At 41.9% G+C, this 22,407-nt stretch overlaps 1 protein-coding gene across 1 annotated transcript in view; it reads right to left on the bottom strand.

Moving 5' to 3' along the window:
• The window catches only part of LOC132884669 (zinc finger protein 271-like), a 56,443-nt gene extending 34,721 nt beyond the window's left edge, over positions 1-21,722 (bottom strand). Inside the window, exons 1-3 of the mRNA XM_060918505.1 lie at positions 21,661-21,722; positions 13,595-14,764; positions 13,239-13,249 (exon numbers count right to left, since the gene is read on the bottom strand). Of these exons, the coding sequence (XP_060774488.1) occupies positions 13,239-13,249; positions 13,595-14,684 (1,101 nt within the window). The 5' untranslated portion in view covers positions 14,685-14,764; positions 21,661-21,722. The remainder of the gene's footprint in view (positions 1-13,238; positions 13,250-13,594; positions 14,765-21,660) is intronic.
• Between the last annotated feature and the right edge of the window lie 685 nt (positions 21,723-22,407).

The following is a 22,407-nucleotide window of genomic DNA, read 5'->3' as shown; positions in this document are numbered from 1 at the left end:
AGCTCAGTGCATGGTCATCTATTCGAGGCAGGCGTTTAGGGATTTACGGTAGTTTGTTAATGCCTTTTAAAGAACTTTACTCACAATTCTTTAGTCAGAAATGTAAACAGAGGTTGATTAAATAGAAATTATGAAATTTTATTTTTGTCATAAATACTGAACTCTGAAGAAATGGTGATGATGTTTCTGAAATGTAAAAGAATATGGTGAATAATAATAATAAGTTTAATGCCAGGAATCTAGCCCAGGGCTACTCTACGACGGTACATTATTACCCTGACGGAATGGTACGTTCGATGCTGCTACCAAGCACATCCCACATAGGTACCCATTTATACAGCTGGGTGGACTGAGTGCAATGTGGATGAGGTGTCTTGCCCAGGGACACTACACAGTTTGAGAAACCAGGTTACAAATTTTGGGTGTCTCCACCGGGATTCGAACCCGGGTCTCTGCGGTGACAGGCCAGCATGCTAACCATTACACCACTGTGAATGCAGTAAGCTGTTGTTCTTCACCTTTATAACCATAGACCCTGAACTGAGACAAACATGGTGTATTGAGCTGTTATATTTACAGAAAAATTCATGTTAAAAGGTGTCTCATGCTGCATCAGATTCATCAGAAGGTGGTAACTCAGGTGACCTGCAAAGAAATTCATTATCTCATCTCATTATCTGTAGCCGCTTTATCCTTCTACAGGGTCGCAGGCGAGCTGGATCCTATCCCAGCTGACTACGGGCGAAAGGCGGGGTTCACCCTGGACAAGTCGCCAGGTCATCACAGGGCTGACACATAGACACAGACAACCATTCACACTCACATTCACACCTACGCTCAATTTAGAGTCACCAGTTAACCTAACCTGCATGTCTTTGGACTGTGGGGGAAACCGGAGCACCCGGAGGAAACCCACGCGGACACGGGGAGAACATGCAAACTCCACACAGAAAGGCCCTCGCCGGCCACGGGGCTCGAACCCAGGACCTTCTTGCTGTGAGGCGACAGCGCTAACCACTACACCACCGTGCCGCCTGAAATTCATTATATTTTGTGAAATTATTCCTGTCTAAATATAGAGGGATTTCACTGACGTCACCCGAAACCGGAAGTAAACAGACCCTGCGCCATTTTGGAAGACCAACAAACTCGTGATTAGGGGGAAATAACGGCAGCGGTATGTGAACCCACGAGAATAAAGTGGAGTGGCAAACGACTTAAACAAATCTGAGCTGTTTTATTTATGATTTATTGGCCCAACAGTAGACTTGAAAGAAACCTGTGTGAGACTTGGCAAAAAACTGTGGATATAATGGATAAGTCTGTGCATGATCTGCAGACACTTTGAGGTAAGCAAACGCAAGAAATTCAGATTTAAAACATGCTAAATTGGCCTCAAGTTGATAACTGTATGAGGAGCAAGCCCCCCAGACTTCTACAATTTAATAATAATAATAATAATAATAATAATAATGGGTGGCACGGTGGTGTAGTGGTTAGCGCTGTCGCCTCACAGCAAGAAGGTCCGGGTTGGAGCCCCGTGGCCGGCGAAGGCCTTTCTGTGCGGAGTTTGCATGTTCTCCCCGTGTCCGCGTGGGTTTCCTCCGGGTGCTCCGGTTTCCCCCACAGTCCAAAGACATGCAGGTTAGGTTAACTGGTGACTCTAAATTGAGCGTAGGTGTGAATGTGAGTGTGAATGGTTGTCTGTGTCTATGTGTCAGCCCTGTGATGACCTGGCGACTTGTCCAGGGTGAACCCCGCCTTTCACCCGTAGTCAGCTGGGATAGGATCCAGCTCGCCTGCGACCCTGTAGAACAGGATAAAGCGGCTAGAGATAATGAGATGAGAATAATAACAATAATTTAGGATGGTTTGGGGCTTGCTCTCCCTCCTATTATATAAATAAAGCACAGTTGTTTTATTGTGAGTGCATGTACTTGGTTTTCCAATATGGCGCCTAACAAAATCTCGCAGCGCGGTGACGTCATGCGGCAGCTCTCTATAGGTTATGGCAGCCATCTTGAAAAAAAAAATTATAAAAAAAAAAAAAAAAGCCTGCCTACCGACCCTAGTTTTAAAATCTACGTAACCGGAAACACATTTTTTTTTTTGGCCTAGGCTAGCCTAGGGACGTCTTGATGAAGTTTTTCACGAATAAGTCCAGAGCATGCTAACGAGCAGTATAACACACAGTTTCAGCCTCGTTTTACAGGGAAAGAGTTCAGGTTTGCAGCTCAGTAATACACTATTTTCAAATGTATAGTGGAAAAAACAAAAACAAACAAAACGACATTGTCACCTTAGTAGACCTTTGGCTTTGCCCCTTCAGTACTGAAGTATACACTCAGCCTTGCGCCCAAATGACGTCACGCATCGCCCTTCCAACAGGCAACATGGCAGCCTCCTGGTGGCATTAGAGCAGCGATACAAAAACACTCACAATTTTCTTATAAATGGTCAAACATGGCTGAAACTTTTCTTACAGGCTCTCAATATTACAAGCTACCAACCTATCCATGTATTTACTATTTTCTATTCCTTTAAACTCAGAAATAAAATCGGAATTTAAAACATGTGTATATATAATGTCAAGTTTCCTTGCACACACGTGCTTTTGGTACTTACAAGAAGTAATAACATACTGGAATAGTAAGGCCAATTATTATTATTTTTTTTTACTATACACTGAAGGCATTTGGGTTTGAGATTAAAACCTTTTGTAGTCCGAGTCAACAGATCAAAATTACAACTTCCATCACCTGATATTTACATCTGGGTAGCAGTAGGGGGTTAAATGCCTTGCTCAAGGGCACTTCAGGCATTCCTGCTGGTCCAGGGATTCAAACCAGCAACTTTTTGGTCCCAAAGCTGCTTCTACAACCATTAGGCCATGGCAACTTTAGAAACTCCTCAGCTTCTCAAAGCATGTCAAGATGTCTCGAGATGACATCATGACTAATACACCTTTGACGAAGTCAACCACGTTGATTTAACATCACTTGCTGACCTTGGGGTAGAGGAGACCATGACCATTCAGAGTAAGTTCCAGAGTAGGAACTCTGAGGTCAGAGATCGATTCCCCAAGTCTGAAGTCAGACATACCAAATTATGAATTTTAGTTGAATGCAGCAACAATGCTTGGGTGCAACATCACCTGCACCTAAAGCATAGCTGATCCAGAGGAGCTCTACAAAGATGGAAGTCCAAATGGGGTTTCCATTATTTTAACAGGTTGGATGGATGCATTATAATTTTCAAAGAGACAATGTAATTTATTTAATATTTTAATAGGTCAGGAAAATCACCCCTTTTTTTGAGAATTTAGTTTCTAGAGAGAAAGTGATCTGATAAGTGTATTTTTATAGCTCAATATAAGCAGAAAGGGTATTAAAGACACAGCGGAGTCTATAAGTAGAAATAATTTCCTTGTTTTAGACCAAATTAAATGACTTCAGCATCTCACTAAGGCTAAGCAAATGAAAATAATATTAATTAGCTAAAGAGGCTATGTTTAGCTATGCAATAATTAGCAATAATAGCAATTCAAAGCACCTGCTAGCAAAATCACATTGTAGTGCAAACTTTAAAGGAAAGCGGAAACTCAATTATAGTTAGCATCAATTTAATAATCGATCAATTAATCAGTAATCATCTGCACACACTGTAGCATTTCACTAAGGGGTTGCGTTCCAAGGTAGTCCTGATTGTGTGTGTAGTGAGTAAACGGCACTAGTTTATATCCCGTGTAGTGCGCTACAGAGCGAGTAAACGGCGCTAGTTTATATCCCGTGTAGTGCGCTACAGAGCGAGTAAACGGCGCTAGTTTATATCCCGTGTAGTGCGCTACAGAGCGAGTAAACGGCGCTAGTTTATATCCCGTGTAGTGCGCTACAGAGCGTGTAAACGGCGCTAGTTTATATCCCGTGTAGTGCGCTACAGAGCGTGTAAACGGCGCTAGTTTATATCCCGTGTAGTGCGCTACAGAGCGTGTAAACGGCGCTAGTTTATATCCCGTGTAGTGCGCTACAGAGCGTGTAAACGGCGCTAGTTTATATCCCGTGTAGTGCGCTACAGAGCGTGTAAACGGCGCTAGTTTATATCCCGTGTAGTGCGCTACAGAGCGTGTAAACGGCGCTAGTTTATATCCCGTGTAGTGCGCTACAGAGCGTGTAAACGGCGCTAGTTTATATCCCGTGTAGTGCGCTACAGAGCGTGTAAACGGCGCTAGTTTATATCCCGTGTAGTGCGCTACAGAGCGTGTAAACGGCGCTAGTTTATATCCCGTGTAGTGCGCTACAGAGCGTGTAAACGGCGCTAGTTTATATCCCGTGTAGTGCGCTACAGAGCGTGTAAACGGCGCTAGTTTATATCCCGTGTAGTGCGCTACAGAGCGTGTAAACGGCGCTAGTTTATATCCCGTGTAGTGCGCTACAGAGCGTGTAAACGGCGCTAGTTTATATCCCGTGTAGTGCGCTACAGAGCGTGTAAACGGCGCTAGTTTATATCCCGTGTAGTGCGCTACAGAGCGTGTAAACGGCGCTAGTTTATATCCCGTGTAGTGCGCTACAGAGCGTGTAAACGGCGCTAGTTTATATCCCGTGTAGTGCGCTACAGAGCGTGTAAACGGCGCTAGTTTATATCCCGTGTAGTGCGCTACAGAGCGTGTAAACGGCGCTAGTTTATATCCCGTGTAGTGCGCTACAGAGCGTGTAAACGGCGCTAGTTTATATCCCGTGTAGTGCGCTACAGAGCGTGTAAACGGCGCTAGTTTATATCCCGTGTAGTGCGCTACAGAGCGTGTAAACGGCGCTAGTTTATATCCCGTGTAGTGCGCTACAGAGCGTGTAAACGGCGCTAGTTTATATCCCGTGTAGTGCGCTACAGAGCGTGTAAACGGCGCTAGTTTATATCCCGTGTAGTGCGCTACAGAGCGTGTAAACGGCGCTAGTTTATATCCCGTGTAGTGCGCTACAGAGCGTGTAAACGGCGCTAGTTTATATCCCGTGTAGTGCGCTACAGAGCGTGTAAACGGCGCTAGTTTATATCCCGTGTAGTGCGCTACAGAGCGTGTAAACGGCGCTAGTTTATATCCCGTGTAGTGCGCTACAGAGCGTGTAAACGGCGCTAGTTTATATCCCGTGTAGTGCGCTACAGAGCGTGTAAACGGCGCTAGTTTATATCCCGTGTAGTGCGCTACAGAGCGTGTAAACGGCGCTAGTTTATATCCCGTGTAGTGCGCTACAGAGCGTGTAAACGGCGCTAGTTTATATCCCGTGTAGTGCGCTACAGAGCGTGTAAACGGCGCTAGTTTATATCCCGTGTAGTGCGCTACAGAGCGTGTAAACGGCGCTAGTTTATATCCCGTGTAGTGCGCTACAGAGCGTGTAAACGGCGCTAGTTTATATCCCGTGTAGTGCGCTACAGAGCGTGTAAACGGCGCTAGTTTATATCCCGTGTAGTGCGCTACAGAGCGTGTAAACGGCGCTAGTTTATATCCCGTGTAGTGCGCTACAGAGCGTGTAAAGGGCACTAGTTTATATCCCGTGTAGTGCGCTACAGAGCGTGTAAAGGGCACTAGTTTATATCCCGTGTTGTGCGCTACAGTGCGTGTAAAGGGCACTAGTTTATATCCCGTGTAGTGCCCTACAGAGTGTGTAAACGGCACTAGTTTATATCCCGTGTAGTGCGCTACAGAGTGTGTAAAGGGCACTAGTTTATATCCCGTGTAGTGCGCTACAGTGTGTGTAAAGGGCACTAGTTTATATCCCGTGTAGTGCGCTACAGAGTGTGTAAACGGCACTAGTTTATATCCCGTGTAGTGCGCTACAGAGTGTGTAAACGGCACTAGTTTATATCCTGTGTAGTGCGCTACAGTGTGTGTAAACGGCACTAGTTTATATCCCGTGTAGTGCGCTACAGAGTGTGTAAACGGCACTAGTTTATATCCCGTGTAGTGCGCTACAGAGTGTGTAAACGGCACTAGTTTATATCCCGTGTAGTGCGCTACAGAGTGTGTAAACGGCACTAGTTTATATCCCGTGTAGTGCGCTACAGAGTGTGTAAACGGCACTAGTTTATATCCCGTGTAGTGCGCTACAGAGTGTGTAAACGGCACTAGTTTATATCCCGTGTAGTGCGCTACAGAGTGTGTAAACGGCACTAGTTTATATCCTGTGTAGTGCGCTACAGAGTGTGTAAACGGCACTAGTTTATATCCCGTGTAGTGCGCTACAGAGTGTGTAAACGGCACTAGTTTATATCCCGTGTAGAGCGCTACAGTGTGTGTAAAGGGCACTAGTTTATATCCCGTGTAGAGCGCTACAGTGTGTGTAAAGGGCACTAGTTTATATCCTGTGTAGTGCGCTACAGAGTGTGTAAACGGCACTAGTTTATATCCTGTGTAGTGCGCTACAGAGTGTGTAAAGGGCACTAGTTTATATCCTGTGTAGTGCGCTACAGAGTGTGTAAACGGCACTAGTTTATATCCTGTGTAGTGCGCTACAGAGTGTGTAAAGGGCACTAGTTTATATCCTGTGTAGTGCACTACAGAGCGTGTAAACGGCACTAGTTTATATCCTGTGTAGTGCGCTACAGAGTGTGTAAAGGGCACTAGTTTATATCCTGTGTAGTGCGCTACAGAGCGTGTAAAGGGCACTAGTTTATATCCTGTGTAGTGCACTACAGAGCGTGTAAACGGCACTAGTTTATATCCTGTGTAGTGCGCTACAGAGCGTGTAAAGGGCACTAGTTTATATCCTGTGTAGTGCACTACAGAGCGTGTAAACGGCACTAGTTTATATCCTGTGTAGTGCGCTACAGAGTGTGTAAAGGGCACTAGTTTATATCCTGTGTAGTGCGCTACAGAGTGTGTAAAGGGCACTAGTTTATATCCTGTGTAGTGCGCTACAGAGTGTGTAAAGGGCACTAGTTTATATCCTGTGTAGTGCGCTACAGAGTGTGTAAAGGGCACTAGTTTATATCCTGTGTAGTGCGCTACAGAGTGTGTAAAGGGCACTAGTTTATATCCTGTGTAGTGCGCTACAGAGTGTGTAAAGGGCACTAGTTTATATCCTGTGTAGTGCACTAGCATAGGAAGTAGAATCCCATTTGGGACTGAGCCACTGTTAGCCGAGTTGAACTTACCTTGATGTTTCCAGCAGAACGCAGTTAACCACCTCAAATCCCCCACAACGGATCAGATGGAACTGTGGGGGTAAAACCCTGTCAGAAAGAGTTTAATGGAAAGCTCATGATTACAGGTGATCAGCTCATCAATCAAGAAGCTCCACTTCTTCAGCTTAATAGCCGTTGGCAACCAACACTATGGTGACCTCCTGCCACCTGCTGGACTGGAGTGTAGACTGTTGGTGTGGAAAACTCCTATGCCTGTCGTCTTTTTTCTTCTGGCTGTTCCTTTTAGGGGTCACCATAGCAGATAATGTCCCTCCATCTCCTTTGAATATTTTTCTGTAGCAACAACCGTTCTCATGTCCTCCTTCATCATATCCATAAATCTCATCTTTGCTCATTCCTCTTTTCCTTCTACCTGGAAACTCCATCTCCAGCATTCTTTTCCCAGTATACTCTCGCTCATTCCTCTGTACATGCCCAAACCATCGCAATCTCTCCTACTCATGTAATGAACTTAATTTTATTTTCTGTCCCTGAGATTTATTACTCAGAAGTTTCTCTAGTGTGATGTCTGTAATTCCTGGAATGTGGTTATCACAAATTCTCTTTTTTTTTCTATATGCATTCATTATTTCCATTTACATGCAGTAGTTGTGTAGCTCCATCCAGGTGGGCAGCTTTAATGAACAATGTTTTCCAAAGATAGTAGGATTTATTGTGCTATTCTGGGCCAAAAGGTGGCAGTGAGGAACCACTATCATCTTTTCTGGCCTCATCTTTCTTCCTGTTGACAACAGAATTAAAGTAACCAATTATGCAAGGTCCACAAAAAACACACACTATTCCAGCCATACAGATGTATTCCCCTTTCCCACCCAGTGTTCCAGGGTAGGCTCTGTATCTGCCATAACCCTGACCAGGAAGAATGATTGAATAGTTTAAACTTACTGATAGTACACCCAGCAAACAGGCAACATCACCCAGAGATCATGATGATGCAGATCATAATAAGGGGTGGCAACTTTTCAACACCCCAAAACCTCTGCCTCAATATATATTTAAGATTAACATTCCATAAGACTCACCCCATTTCTTCCAGCTGTACGTTATACTTTCCACTTTCAGCTGTTTTTGTGCATCAAAACAAGCTTGTAGAAGTCAGCAGGACAGTCTGAAATTAAATAAAATGCAGATCTCTGCCTCAAAAAGATCCTGGTTTTTTAATTTATTTATCAGGAATTTTTCCGGGGCTGCACGGTGGTGTAGTGGTTAGCGCTGTTGCCTCACAGCAAGAAGGTCCATGTTTGAGCCCCGTGGCCGGCGAGGGCCTTTCTGTGTGGAGTTTGCATGTTCTCCCCGTGTCCACGTGGGTTTCCTCCGGGTGCTCCGGTTTCCCCCACAGTCCAAAGACATGCAGGTTAGGTTAACTGGTGACTCTAAATTGAGCGTAGGTGTGAATGTGAGTGTGAATGGTTGTCTGTGTCTATGTGTCAGCCCTGTGATGACCTGGCGACTTGTCCAGAACCCCGCCTTTCGCCCGTAGTCAGCTGGGATAGGCTCCAGCTTGCCTGCGACCCTGTAGAACAGGATAAAGCGGCTAGAGATAATGAGATGAGATGAGATATTCTTCCTTGCTCATTTTTATGCTTCAACATTTTATAGGGACACTGATTTGTGGCAGCTCCCTTTGCTCTAAAAAAACAAAATCACCAATTACGCTAAATGACACCATTGATCTACAACAACCAAGGGGGCCATGACACACAAACTGGCCTATTGGTAGGTTCTATTGGTAGTTTTCATCCCTACAATTTGGAAGAACATTGTGCAAAAAACCAACCAACCAAACAAAGACAAAATAATCACATCAGCAATGTGTGTTAAAATACCCCTGCCAAATGCTAAGCATGGGCTCCCTCTGCTGGCTCATCCCAACATTTCCTCCTCTAAAGCTCTCACTACAGTGGAGAGACTGGTGTTATCCATACAAAACTGCTGCATGGGTTAATAAGTAAAATCTTTATAAAATAATAATAATAATAATAATAATAATAATAATAATAATAATCCATTACATCGAAGTGTGTGATTTAATCTGTCAGAGTGCACTGGACTAAACAGAGCAAATAGGCTCTTAGTAGCTACGTGATTGGATGCCACTTAGCAACATGAAAATGAAAAGCAAGCATTCAGATAAACAAAACCCTCGACAAGGTCAAGCACAAAAGTTTCAGCAGTTTATTGTGCTTAATCTCTTTCCATTTCTAGAAGAATCGTCAATGTAATGTTCCAAGTTTACTTTAGGCTCATTTTTACAGGAAAAAAACTTTTATCATGCATTGACTTTCAATGGACGGCATTTGGATCTTCGTGACTTTGCCAGGTATGTACACCAAAAAAAACCTTGTCAAAGCACCTATTTTAATTCTAACAGCTCAAACATAAAAGTTTTCAAGGTATGTCGTTTTTGTAAGGTTTGGCTACATCTTGAAGATGTAAATGAATTGCTTGACCTTGTCGAGGGTTTTGTTTAGCTGAACACTTGCTCTCCACTTTCGTGTTGCTAAGCGGTATCCAAGCAGAAGATAGCTGCAAAGAGCTTATTTGCTCCCCCTTGGCTTAAAGACTCTGGTATCTTCAGGTGAAATTGAAAATCTTTATAATTTGATGGTAAATTTAAAAAAAAAGAGAGACACAGGAATACAGTAGAATACAAGTTTAAGAGTAATTGTCAACAACTACAGGGATAATACAGAATATATAATACCAAACCACATACAAAGAGGACGTGACAGGTAAAACAAGAGTAACAGTGAGGATTAACCACACGTTATACTGATTATTATTTGATTACACACTGGAAGATAGCTGGGACCAATATGTTTCTGAGGACATGAAAAAACAACCTAACAGCGACAAAGTCTGAATTAAGTACTTAAATAAGAAGTGTTAGTCCAGTGAGGGATGTTTTCCCAAACAACCCCGCCATCACTGGAGTAGGACAGCAGAAAAGATTTGCCTTTAGGTTTTAGTTAATCTGTCCGTATGTTGGTGAAGCTGAGGCTGAAGTGTCAATCGAGCAAAACCTCCATCGAGATCATGGGAAGCTGTGCTGAAAATTAAGGAAGTTACATATGAATCAATTTCTTGTTGTGAAAAAACATCAGTCCGAGGCTAGAGTTAAAAATTCAACACAGTCAAACAGAACCTTCGGTGCTGAATTTTTTTTTTTAAAGGGGTGAAAACGTTTCCTATCAAAGATAATCCTACAGCCAGGCCCCATCCAACATCACAGTACTACTAAGAAAAGCAGTGTGTTACTTCACAAATATCACTTCCTATTTAGACTGTAAGCATCAGCAGAAATTTTGCACAATAAACTGCAGGATCCTTCCTTTCTGTTTTTGATTAGTCATGTAAGTTATGTACATGATTGCAGGATTATTACATGTCTACAGTTACTGTGTATTAATTAAATATTTTTAAAGAACTATCCAACTGTAATCTAAAATAGATTTCTACACACCTCTCATGGCTGACCATCAAGAGATATTAATTAGCCATAGAAGCTATAACATGCAAGAAATTACGTTTACTCATCCGGACTGTCTGTACAAAAAAAAAAACAAAAAAAACTTGTCCCTTCTGTACTGCAAATATTGAACATATTCATGTTTGAAGAACAATACCTGCTGTTGGAAAATTATTTTCAAGAATATACAAAAGTTTCCAACAGTCGTACAATGAAATGCTATCAGTATAAAGTTAACACACTTCAAAATAAACATTGAAAATGAAACTAGTTATATTTTAAATAGTAATGACACACTATAAACTCATAGGACTCAACACATCTGCTAGGGAAGGACAAGGAAACTCCTGAGATTGTCAGAACAAAGAAAGGGTTGAGAATGAAACTGTTGGGATACTGTATGATCTGGTTCAGTCTTTCGGCCATTAAAGTTAAAGTTAAACACTACCTATAGTGCTTTGAACCTTTCAATATTTTGTAGTGTTACAACCTGGAACTGAAATTGACTTATTTTTTGGGACTTTGTGCCATGAATCTACACAAAGTTCTCATAATATTTAAGTGGAGGCTAAAATCTATATAGTTTTTCAAACTACTCAGAAATTTAAAAAAAAAAAAAAATTTAAAAGTTTTCATCACATCTTGCTGTGAAACACCTAAATTAGTTCTGGTGCAAACAATTACCAGCAGAAGTCACATAATTAGTTGAACGTAGTAGACCTTTGTGCAATTAAAGTGTCACATGATCTCAATAGAAACATACCTGTTCTTGTCAGAACCAAAGAACTTATCAAATATGAGTATGTCTCAACAAACAGCATCATAAAACACAAAGGACCTATTCAAACAAGTCTGAGACATAGTTCTGTCCAGGTATCCATCAATCAGGGTTTGGTTATTTAAAAAGAAAAAAAAGATCCCAAACTTTGAACATCCTGCAAAGTGATATTATTTCTAAAACAAACAAACAAACAAACAAACAAACCCTGCAAGAATGTGGCACAACCATGGCTTGAGGCCATCCACCAAAATTCAGTGACAGAGTAAAGAGGATATTAATCAGGGAAGCTACTACAGGGCCCTGAAAGACCTCTGAAACTGGAGAGATCACCAGCTCACATAGGAGAAGCTAAAGCCCAAACTCTCCATAAGGGTGGGCTATGGGGTATGGGGCATGTTGGAGACTGAAATCTTTAAAAGTTCTCTGGTCTGATGCCACCAAAACTTAACTTTTGGCAGAAACCCAACACTGCTCAGCATCCTGAGAACCCTATCCCCACAGCAAAAATTATGGTGGTAGGATTATGTTGTGGGGATGCTTTTAATCAGTAGGAGCAAGGAAACTAATCAGGGTTGATGGCTCGAGCCAAATACAGGGGAATCCTCGAAAACCTGCTCCAGTCTGCATGAGACTTGAGACTAGGGGAGGTTCACCTATCAGAACATGACATTACATTACAGGAATTTATCAGATGTTCTTATCCGGAGTGATGTACAACATACCCAGAACAACCTGGGGAGGAGTTGGGGGTTAGGTGCCTTGCTCAAGAGCACTTCAGTCATTTCTGCTGGTCCAGGGAATCAAACCGGTGACCTTTTGGTCCCAAAGCTGCTTCCATTAGGCCATGGCTTTCCCCTAAGGATAATGACCCTAAGCATACTTTCAAAGCTACACTAGAGTGGCTATAAACCATGAACCTGAATGTGCTACAACAGCCCTGTAAAATCCCAGACCTCAGTCAAAATGAGAGTCTGTGGCAAGAGTTGAAAATTACTGTGTTTCACAGGAGGACTCCATCTAACTTGACAGTGCTTGGGGAACTTTCGATTACGTTCATTATGTCTTATATTAAATATAGTTAGTTTTTGTTTTTTTTTCTTTTTTATCAGACATCTAGATCTAGATGTCTGATAAAAAAGAAAAAAAAACAAAAACTAACTAGTGCTTGGGGAATTTTATTGAGAAGAATGGAAAAATCCACAAGACTTGCAGCAGTAATAGCAGCTAAATGTGGTTCTACCCACAGGGTTCTCCAGAAAATCTGAAGTAGCCGGCTAAAAAAAGCAGTACGCAGCTCTGGAATCTGCGGCATGCTAATGCTAGGAGGGTCTGGGGGGGGCATGTCCCCCCAGAAAAGTTTGAAATTTACATACTTTCTGGTGGCTTCTGGTGCATTCTTAGTGAATAAATTACAAAACATTTCCCAGTAAAATACTTGCAAAATATGTATGAAATTCCCCTCCAGATGTGTGTGTGCTTGGCTTTCTCAGTTACCCTCTATAGCATGCTGCCTGGCTCTGTAACAAAACTACATACGCTACGGCATAGTCACGTGGTCTGGCTCAGCCAATCAGAGCGTGAGAATCGATCAACAAATATGGCATCGTTTTGGTCATGCTAGACCCAAATTGAAGACAACTTCATGGTGAAATAATTGAATTTTCAGCAAATAATAGGCAGCAGAGACGATATAAATCGCTTGAACGCGGAAAGGGTTTTTTTGGAATTGAGTAGCCGGCGCAGACCGTCCGTGTAGGTGGAGAAAACCACCGGTGCTTGTGGATATCTCTGTACCCAGTACTGATCTAGGGGGATACGTTGAAAGGTTCAACATATTGCATAAATACAATGAAAAAAAAATCACAATTCAGTCCTCGGTTGTAATTCTCAAGAGGAGATGCTTATACCAAGCACTCTATAATAGTTTGTCATCATATAGCACCTTCTCAAACTCAAGGTCACTTTGCGAAACAATTCAAAATGAAAACACAAGCACAAAGTCATATAGCACCTTCTCACACACAAGGTCACTTTGCAAATCAATTCAAAATGAAACAAAAGCACGCGCACACAAAAAAACGGAAGCTCATGATCATTATCTCAGCATCGTTTTGTGGTTCACAGTCTAACGGCAGGGTGTCTTCATTCACAGCTCTCTGATGGTGCTGGGGTACCTGGAGGCGACATTGCCCTGTATAACTCCTCCCACACTATCAGCTCTGATACGACTTCTCCCACGTGAATGCGCTGGTGACGCTGGAGATGACACTGCTGTGTAAAACTCTTCCCACACTGGGGGCAGGGAAACGGTCTCTCCCCCGTGTGAATGCGCTGGTGGACTTGGAGGTGGCAGTGCTGCGTAAAACCCTTCCCACACTGCGAGCAGATGTACGGCTTCTCTCCTGTGTGAATTCGACGGTGTTGTCGGAGATTACTCTGGTCGCTAAAATTCTTCCCACACTCAGGGCAGTGATACGGCTTCTCCCCCGTGTGACTGCACTGGTGCACTTGGAGAGCTGTCTCCCGATTAAAACTCTTCCCACACTCGAGGCAGTAAAACGGTTTATCTCCTGTGTGAATGCGCTCGTGTTGCTGGAGATTACACCTTTGTGTAAAAGTCATTTCGCAGTACGAGCACTCGTACGGCCTTGCCCCTGTATGAATCCTCTGGTGTTTTAAGAGGCTCCCTCGTTCAGTAAAACTCTTCCCACATTCCAAACACTCATACGGCTTCTCTCCTGTGTGAATGCGCTGGTGTCTTATGAGACCATCTTTCTCACTAAACCTCTTCTTACACTGCGAACACTGATACGGCCTCTCTCCGGTGTGAGTGCGTTGGTGTCGTTGGAGATTGCAGAGATAATTAAAGTTTTTACCACAGAGCGCGCAGTGATACGGTTTCTCTTGTGTGTGAATCTGCAGGTGTTTTGTGATATGACCCTTCTGCGTGAAACACTTCCCGCACTCCGAGCACTGATACGGCTTCTCTCCCGTATGAATTCGCAGGTGCTTGATAAGACTACTGCGATCGTTAAAAATCTTCTCACACTCAGAGCACTGATAGGGCTTCCCTTTAATGTGAACACAGTGGTGTGTTTGGAAATGAGCCTGGTGCGGAAAACTCTTTCCACACCTCGAGCAGATGTGCATTTCGTTTTCCACTTGTTCAGACAACTGCTCCGGACTACTGGAACTCGCCATGGGTTCCAGATCCTCACATTTAATCTCATCGGACATCATTGTGAGAGCTCTTGATGGTTTTCAAGACGTGTAAGAGAAATGAGAGCTGAAGACAACTTACAACAGGATACCATTCATATCTGGAGCAGAAAAAGGGAAACATGGTCAATGGCTCACTATTTTCGACAAATAAACCATTTTGCATAAGTGAACTTTAGAACTACACAACATTTCTTACTTACTGGTGCATTCAAAAGGGAATTTTTAATTGGTTCTTGAGTACGGGGAGTCACTTGTGCAGACTAATGACCTCAACTACAACCCCAATTCCAAAAAAGTTGGGACAAAGTACAAATTGTAAATAAAAACGGAATGCAATAATTTACAAATCTCAAAAACTGATATTGTATTCACAATAGAACATAGACAACATATCAAATGTCGAAAATGAGACATTTTGAAATTTCATGCCAAATATTGGCTGATTTGAAATTTCATGACAGCAACACATCTCAAAAAAGTTGGGACAGGGGCAATAAGAGGCTGGAAAAGTTAAAGATACAAAAAAGGAACAGCTGGAGGACCAAATTGCAACTCATTAGGTCAATTGGCAATAGGTCATTAACATGACTGGGTATAAAAAGAGCATCTTGGAGTGGCAGCGGCTCTCAGAAGTAAAGATGGGAAGAGGATCACCAATCCCCCTAATTCTGCACCGACAAATAGTGGAGCAATATCAGAAAGGAGTTCGACAGTGTAAAATTGCAAAGAGTTTGAACATATCATCATCTACAGTGCATAATATCATCAAAAGATTCAGAGAATCTGGAAGAATCTCTGTGCGTAAGGGTCAAGGCCGGAAAACCATACTGGGTGCCCGTGATCTTCGGGCCCTTAGACAGCAGTGCATCACATACAGGCATGCTTCTGTATTGGAAATCACAAAATGGGCTCAGGAATATTTCCAGAGAACATTATCTGTGAACACAATTCACCGTGCCATCTGCCGTTGCCAGCTAAAACTCTATAGTTCAAAGAAGAAGCCGTATCTAAACATGATCCAGAAGCGCAGACGTCTTCTCTGGGCCAAGGCTCATTTAAAATGGACTGTGGCAAAGTGGAAAACTGTTCTGTGGTCAGACGAATCAAAATTTGAAGTTCTTTATGGAAATCGGGGACGCCGTGTCATTCGGACTAAAGAGGAGAAGGACGACCCGAGTTGTTATCAGCGCTCAGTTCAGAAGCCTGCATCTCTGATGGTATGGGGTTGCATTAGTGCGTGTGGCATGGGCAGCTTACACATCTGGAAAGACACCATCAATGCTGAAAGGTATATCCAGGTTCTAGAGCAACATATGCTCCCGTCCAGACGACGTCTCTTTCAGGGAAGACCTTGCATTTTCCATCATGACAATGCCAAACCACATACTGCATCAATTACAGCATCATGGCTGCGTAGAAGAAGGGTCCGGGTACTGAACTGGCCAGCCTGCAGTCCAGATCTTTCACCCATAGAAAACAGTTGGTGCACCATAAAACGGAAGATACAACAAAAAAAGACCTAAGACAGTTGAGCAACTAGAATCCTACATTAGACAAGAATGGGTTAACATTCCTATCCCTAAACTTGAGCAACTTGTCTCCTCAGTCCCCAGACGTTTACAGACTGTTCATCTCATCTCATCTCATTATCTCTAGCCGCTTTATCCTTCTACAGAGTCGCAGGCAAGCTGGAGCCTATCCCAGCTGACTACGGGCGAAAGGCGGGGTACACCCTGGACAAGTCGCCAGGTCATCACAGGGCTGACACATAGACACAGACAACCATTCACACTCACATTCACACCTACGCTCAATTTAGAGTCACCAGTTAACCTAACCTGCATGTCTTTGGACTGTGGGGGAAACCGGAGCACCTGGAGGAAACCCACGCGGACACGGGGAGAACATGCAAACTCCGCACAGAAAGGCCCTCGCCGGCCACGGGGCTCGAACCTGGACCTTCTTGCTGTGAGGCGACAGCGCTAACCACTACACCACCGTGCCGCCTTTACAGACTGTTGTAAAGAGAAAAGGGGATGTCTCACAGTGGTAAACATGGCCTTGTCCCAACTTTTTTGAGATGTGGTGTTGTCATGAAATTTAAAAATCACCTAATTTTTCTCTTTAAATGATACATTTTCTCAGTTTAAACATTTGATATGTCATCTATGTTCTATTCTGAATAAAATATGGAATTTTGAAACTTCCACATCATTGCATTCCGTTTTTATTTACAATTTGTACTTTATCCCAACTTTTTTGGAATCGGGGTTGTAGTTAAAAGGAATGCTGCTCCAGGGACAACAAAGTGACTTTGAAATCATGTGAATTATATTCTGCCACAATGGCATACCAGGGCTTGACCTTAACTCTTTAATCCACTCGTCCAAGCAGTAAGATTTCTCACTTGTCTTGACCATAACCTTTTTATTCCTATCTATTTACTAGTTTAATGAAAGGAACATGATAAACAAAGTTTGTCTAAAAGCAGGTATAGTTACGATCATTATTCTGCTTTAATGATTTATAATTTTTCAATAAAACTCAATCTTTAACTCTAACAATAAACGGAAACTATCCAAAGCCCCATTATGGCGTGTGTGTGTGTGTGTGTGTGTGTGTGTGTTCTAACCCATTACCTGATCTGCAGTTTTAAGAGTTAGACTCACCCAAATTCAAAGCTTCTGGAGGAAATAAAGTTAAATCCTGATTAATCCAGTAAAACCTGAAGTATAAATTAATTTAAAGAAAATGAGTTGGACATGATGAGGGGGACAGAATCACACTGAATGAAAAACTGTGAATGAGTTCAGCACTGTCGTAAAATTCCTCTGAAATATTTTACCACATTTGTGATGGTTAATGTGAACCATACAAAAGAAAAATACAATAAAAAGTCCAAATGAAATGAAAATTCACCACAGATATTTATTTTATTGAGGTATTTGATCGCCATTTCTCCGATTTTGATGAAACTCTAATAATCTATAATTAGATATTACGTCTTGGTTATTTTTACATACACACCTGCTATACTCGGCTTCCCCAGAATTTCGTAAACAGTAACACGGCCGGATCACGGAGGGGATTGATCTGGTTTTGTTGGAATTTTATTGATGTAACTCTTGAATAATTACTACTATAAAAATTTGTGATTTTCAAAAAATATTCAACTCATCCCATCAGACAGGCAGATACAGATTTGACTTGTCTGGCCCAAACATGTGGCTGTCCCAGACAGTTGGACTACCGTTAATGTCAAGCCCTGGATAATTTCAGTGAATGAATAAAAATCTCATCCATCTATGATCACTTTTAAATTTTAATGGTGATCAATCAATTGATCGATCTCTCTTTCTCTCTCTGCACACAAACGTAAATTTTAACGTTCTATTCTAAGGCCTCTGTCCCCCTGTCCAACCAGAAAATGCCACCTCAACTTGAAACTCCACCTTGTCAACTTGGGTTAGTCTTTTCAACTCCATGTTCTTTAGCATGAAAAATCAACATGGCTGTGCATAGCATCAGAAATAAAGTAGCCCTACTTACCTTTAAATCAGTTACGCTGTATATACACAAGTATTTGCTTTAGATCAATCAACAAACATTCACTTGTGAAATTTAACATATTGATGATACAGTTCACTGTTTGACGAGGAAAAAATACTTCACTCATCACAGTTAACTGGTTCGTTTTTTGCTTATGAAAGATGAACATGAAGTTTTCTTTCCATTTCACAAGTCAAACATTGCTAAGCCAGAGTTGAAAACATCATTTCACCCTGCATTTTACCACTAAGGGGGCACGGTGAACACCATGTGCTTTGTTTGAGAACATTTCCATGTCAGCATAATTTCCGCCTACACTCATGAAACCCAGGTGTATGTTTCAGACAAAGATGACAATTGAACATGGAAAGGACACTCGACACTGGATGTTGAGTAATTTTTCATCCTCTATTTTGACAAGAATAAACATTCTAATTATGCAGTAACTCAACAGTAATGAGTTCAGACAGCGGTCAGCATGGCGGTTGCGCAATCAATGAATGCACCAATTTATTGATGCTGCTCATAATCTCTCAATCATATTAACTTCCCATGTCTAAACATGCTCCATACATAAATTAATGCGCGTAGCTTAATCTCCGCCTTAGTCATGGATATAGTCAACCTACACACGCTCCAGACACGTGTGTGCGCACCCACGGCACTGTGTCTGGAGCGTGTTTTCATTTTGATAGCTCAAGGGCTTCCCCAAAACACTGGCTCCTCATTGAAAAAAAAAAAAAAAGACATTTCGGCACATGACTGGGGATACCCTAGTGCATTGTGGGATGTGTGCGTATGCAAATTTCAAACCATATATACTACAGCTTGTTCAGTACTCAAACCATCCAGCTGAACTATCAGCGAGTCTCGTGAATGTCACAAATTTTCCAGGTAAGTTGCACGATTTTCACAAAAAAGCATCTCGAACGAGACAGTGTGATCTCTTGTGCCCAATATGGTGCTTTCATTTTTATTATTTAAGCTGAGGAAGAAGTGTTTTGCTGCTTCTGAACACCATCACCCCTTGTTTCAGAATCATCACTTATGTGCAAATGAGGTTAAAATATGCTAATATGCATATTTCCTTCATGGTGTTTATAGCCATGTTTTAAATGACTGCCAGAAGCACAGTTTGGCTACTGAAACCATTTTCAGCTGAAGCTAAGAGAATACATCATCTTTTTACATTATTTAGGTCTAATTAACGCATGTATGCATATTATCCTGTGTATGCAAATTAGCTGGTTGAGACACTTTAAAGATGGACCACAGAAACTTCCAGATATTATTCAAGCAATAAAATAAAAATAAAACCTATCGATATTACCATTTATCCTCATAAATCATATATAAATTAGATAATACGCTAATTGGCCTCAATTATGTATAGAAGAAAAAAATGCATCGATTCTGCAGGGACAAAACAATACAGCACAGAAAATTTAATCACAAAAAATATACAGGTTTATTCCCAGAACAATTTTTCTTAAAAAAAAAAAAAAAACACCACCATTGTTCCTTGCCAATTGCTTTATACAGAAGCAATTCTCTGAAAAGAGCAAAATCCGAGACCTAAAAATGTAGATAAAACAAAACCACTGTACTGATTTGCTTGATTTTTTAAATTAAATCAGCATATTTCAAATATTAAAATTTATCAGTTTTACATATCTTGGCCATAATTCAGATTTCTGTCTGAACTCCCTCCCTTTTGTGAATAAATATGAAAAATGCAAACAATGATACTGTGCTTATTGTAGTTCTTTAAGACGTCAACACGATCAAAATTAAATTTTTTTTGTTGCAAAATAATCACAAGTAAGTTGTACCTTGAAAATAAAAATAGCTTTGCAAAGACATTAAATTTTTTTAATGGCTGTGCTGTACAAACCTGTATTTTGTATTTTTTTTTATTAATTAGTATGCTAATTAGGTGGGGATGGCATGTTGGTTAGCACTGTTGCCTCACAGCAAGAAGGTTCTGGGTTTGAGCCCAGTGGCCGACGGGGGTCTTTCTGTGTGTGTTTGCTTCAGGTGTTCCAGTTTCCCCCACAGTCCAAAGACATACAGATTTGATAAAACACCCAGCCACTGGGGTTGTACAACCCAGTGTATACTTGGCACCGGTCCCAAGCCTGGATAGCTTGGTTAGGGTTGCGTCAGGAAGGGCATCTGGTGTAAAACCTATGCCAAATCAAATACGCAGAACAAATCCCACTGTGGCGACCCCGAACGAATGGGAGCAGCTGAAAGAAGTAGTATGCTAATTAGACGGAATACTTTTAACGAAGGTAGCTGATGTTCACATCACTTGAAAGTTCATATATTATCTCCTGAAAATTTTGGTCAAGATTACTCAGTTTTTAAGAAAGTTATGATAATTTTCGTGCCTTAAACCAAAGACAGATTCGTGCTCACAGATTTTTCTTTGTTTCTATGCGAATGTCAAAACCAAACTCGACACTATTTACCCGAGTTTATTTGGCCATACCACATATAGTAACCATACATACCTCAATGGAAAGCTATTTTCAAGCTCTATAGAATTAAATAGGTTAAAATATAACACTTGGAAAAAAAATATCCCACTATCCTATATCATAACAGAGGACCTCTCGAGTCCTACAGGATTAAACTAAAAGATTATTTATGGATGTTGTTCATAATATTACCTTTTTAAAAATCACTGTTATACATTACTAATAACAATGTCTTAAATTAGAAGATAAAACATCAGTACACCTCACGATTTATTTAAATATGATGTAAAATACTTTGAAAAGTTCATAAATTGAGGTAATATGTTTGTATGTAAATGAGAATGTAAAGACTGAGGTATAAACCTTCCTTCCTTTTGTTCTGTGCCCTTGACAAAATGCCAAAAAACAAGACTAAAGAAAAACACTGTCTGAAATGCACTCTCTTAGCTCAATGTAATTAAAAATAATTAAAAATAAAGTAATTAACCCGGCCAGCTGGACTCCAGCCTTTAGACTTTTCTTTGTCTTGTTTTTGGACATATTAAGTTTCTGCTCAGATTAAATTACCTCAGCATGTCGCTAAGGCTGAGCTAAAGGACAATGTTAGCATGCTAAACTTTATTTATCTAACTATCCGGGAAAACCTATCAACAAAAAAAGCTTTCAGATAACCCTCACTAGTTTACAGCCTTAATTTTCTAATAAATTTATCAGTAATTAGCTGCACACACCGTAACGGTTCACTGAAACCGAATGGCGCCCCATTTGGCAGCCTGCCACTTTAGCCGACCAGCTCAGCTAGCAAGCGGTTTAGCTTGATCTTTCAGGCAGAATTATGCAGAAAGACATCAAACACAACCCATAAAACAACCTTTTACTTTTAACGAAATCCGACCTAATTACTGAGGTGACAAAAATACCGTGCAAAACAGGGTAAAGAAAAGATAAGGATCAGATCTCACCTGGTAAAACGAGAAACTGAGCACCAGTGATGTGTTGCTGTGACGAGTCGACTCCTTGAACCGAATCTTCAAGATGAAAAGTTGGGAGTCGACTCGCATGTCAGAATCACTTAATTCGCCTGTTGTTGATCCTGTTTATAACCCTCATCCTGGTCCTCCTGTAGCTTTTACACCGTCAGAGCTTATTTGTTTACTGTCATTTTCCGTTCAATACTGCCACTTTTGCATAGTTTTTATCTTCATTTATCACAATTCTTGTTTTAGCACTTGTTTAGTATGACTGTATAGGCCGATGCGTGAGCCGCACAGTCTGCTACAGTTGCTGCAGGTGAAGTTGCTTGTTCGGGTGTCTGTTGGTGCCGACTGCAGTCTCCACTGTCGTCGGAGCCTCCTCTCTCCTCACCGGGTCTCTCTCCTTTCCTCGGCTTCCCCAACGACGGCCTTGGTAGTGGACCGCCAGCTGGCGCGGTCTGAGGCTGCTGTCTCCAGGTCTGCAGGGTTGAAGCCACCTGCCTTCAGGTCATGCTTGCACAGTGTGGGTTGTCCTGTGGGTCTGGAGCCTGTGGCCAGCTCACCATACAGCATGTCCTTTGGGATGCGGCCATCGTCCATGCGGCTGATGTGGCCTAGCCAGCGCAGGCATCTCTGGGTCAGCATGGCAAACATGCTGGGCATCCCTGCCTTGGCCAGGACATTGGTGTTGGTGACATGGTCCTGCCAGGTGATGCCCAGAAGTCTTCTGAGACA

This window comes from Neoarius graeffei, chromosome 4 (genome assembly GCF_027579695.1).
Source record: "Neoarius graeffei isolate fNeoGra1 chromosome 4, fNeoGra1.pri, whole genome shotgun sequence".
Taxonomy (NCBI): domain Eukaryota; kingdom Metazoa; phylum Chordata; class Actinopteri; order Siluriformes; family Ariidae; genus Neoarius; species Neoarius graeffei.
This window is presented reverse-complemented; position numbering and strand designations above follow the sequence as displayed.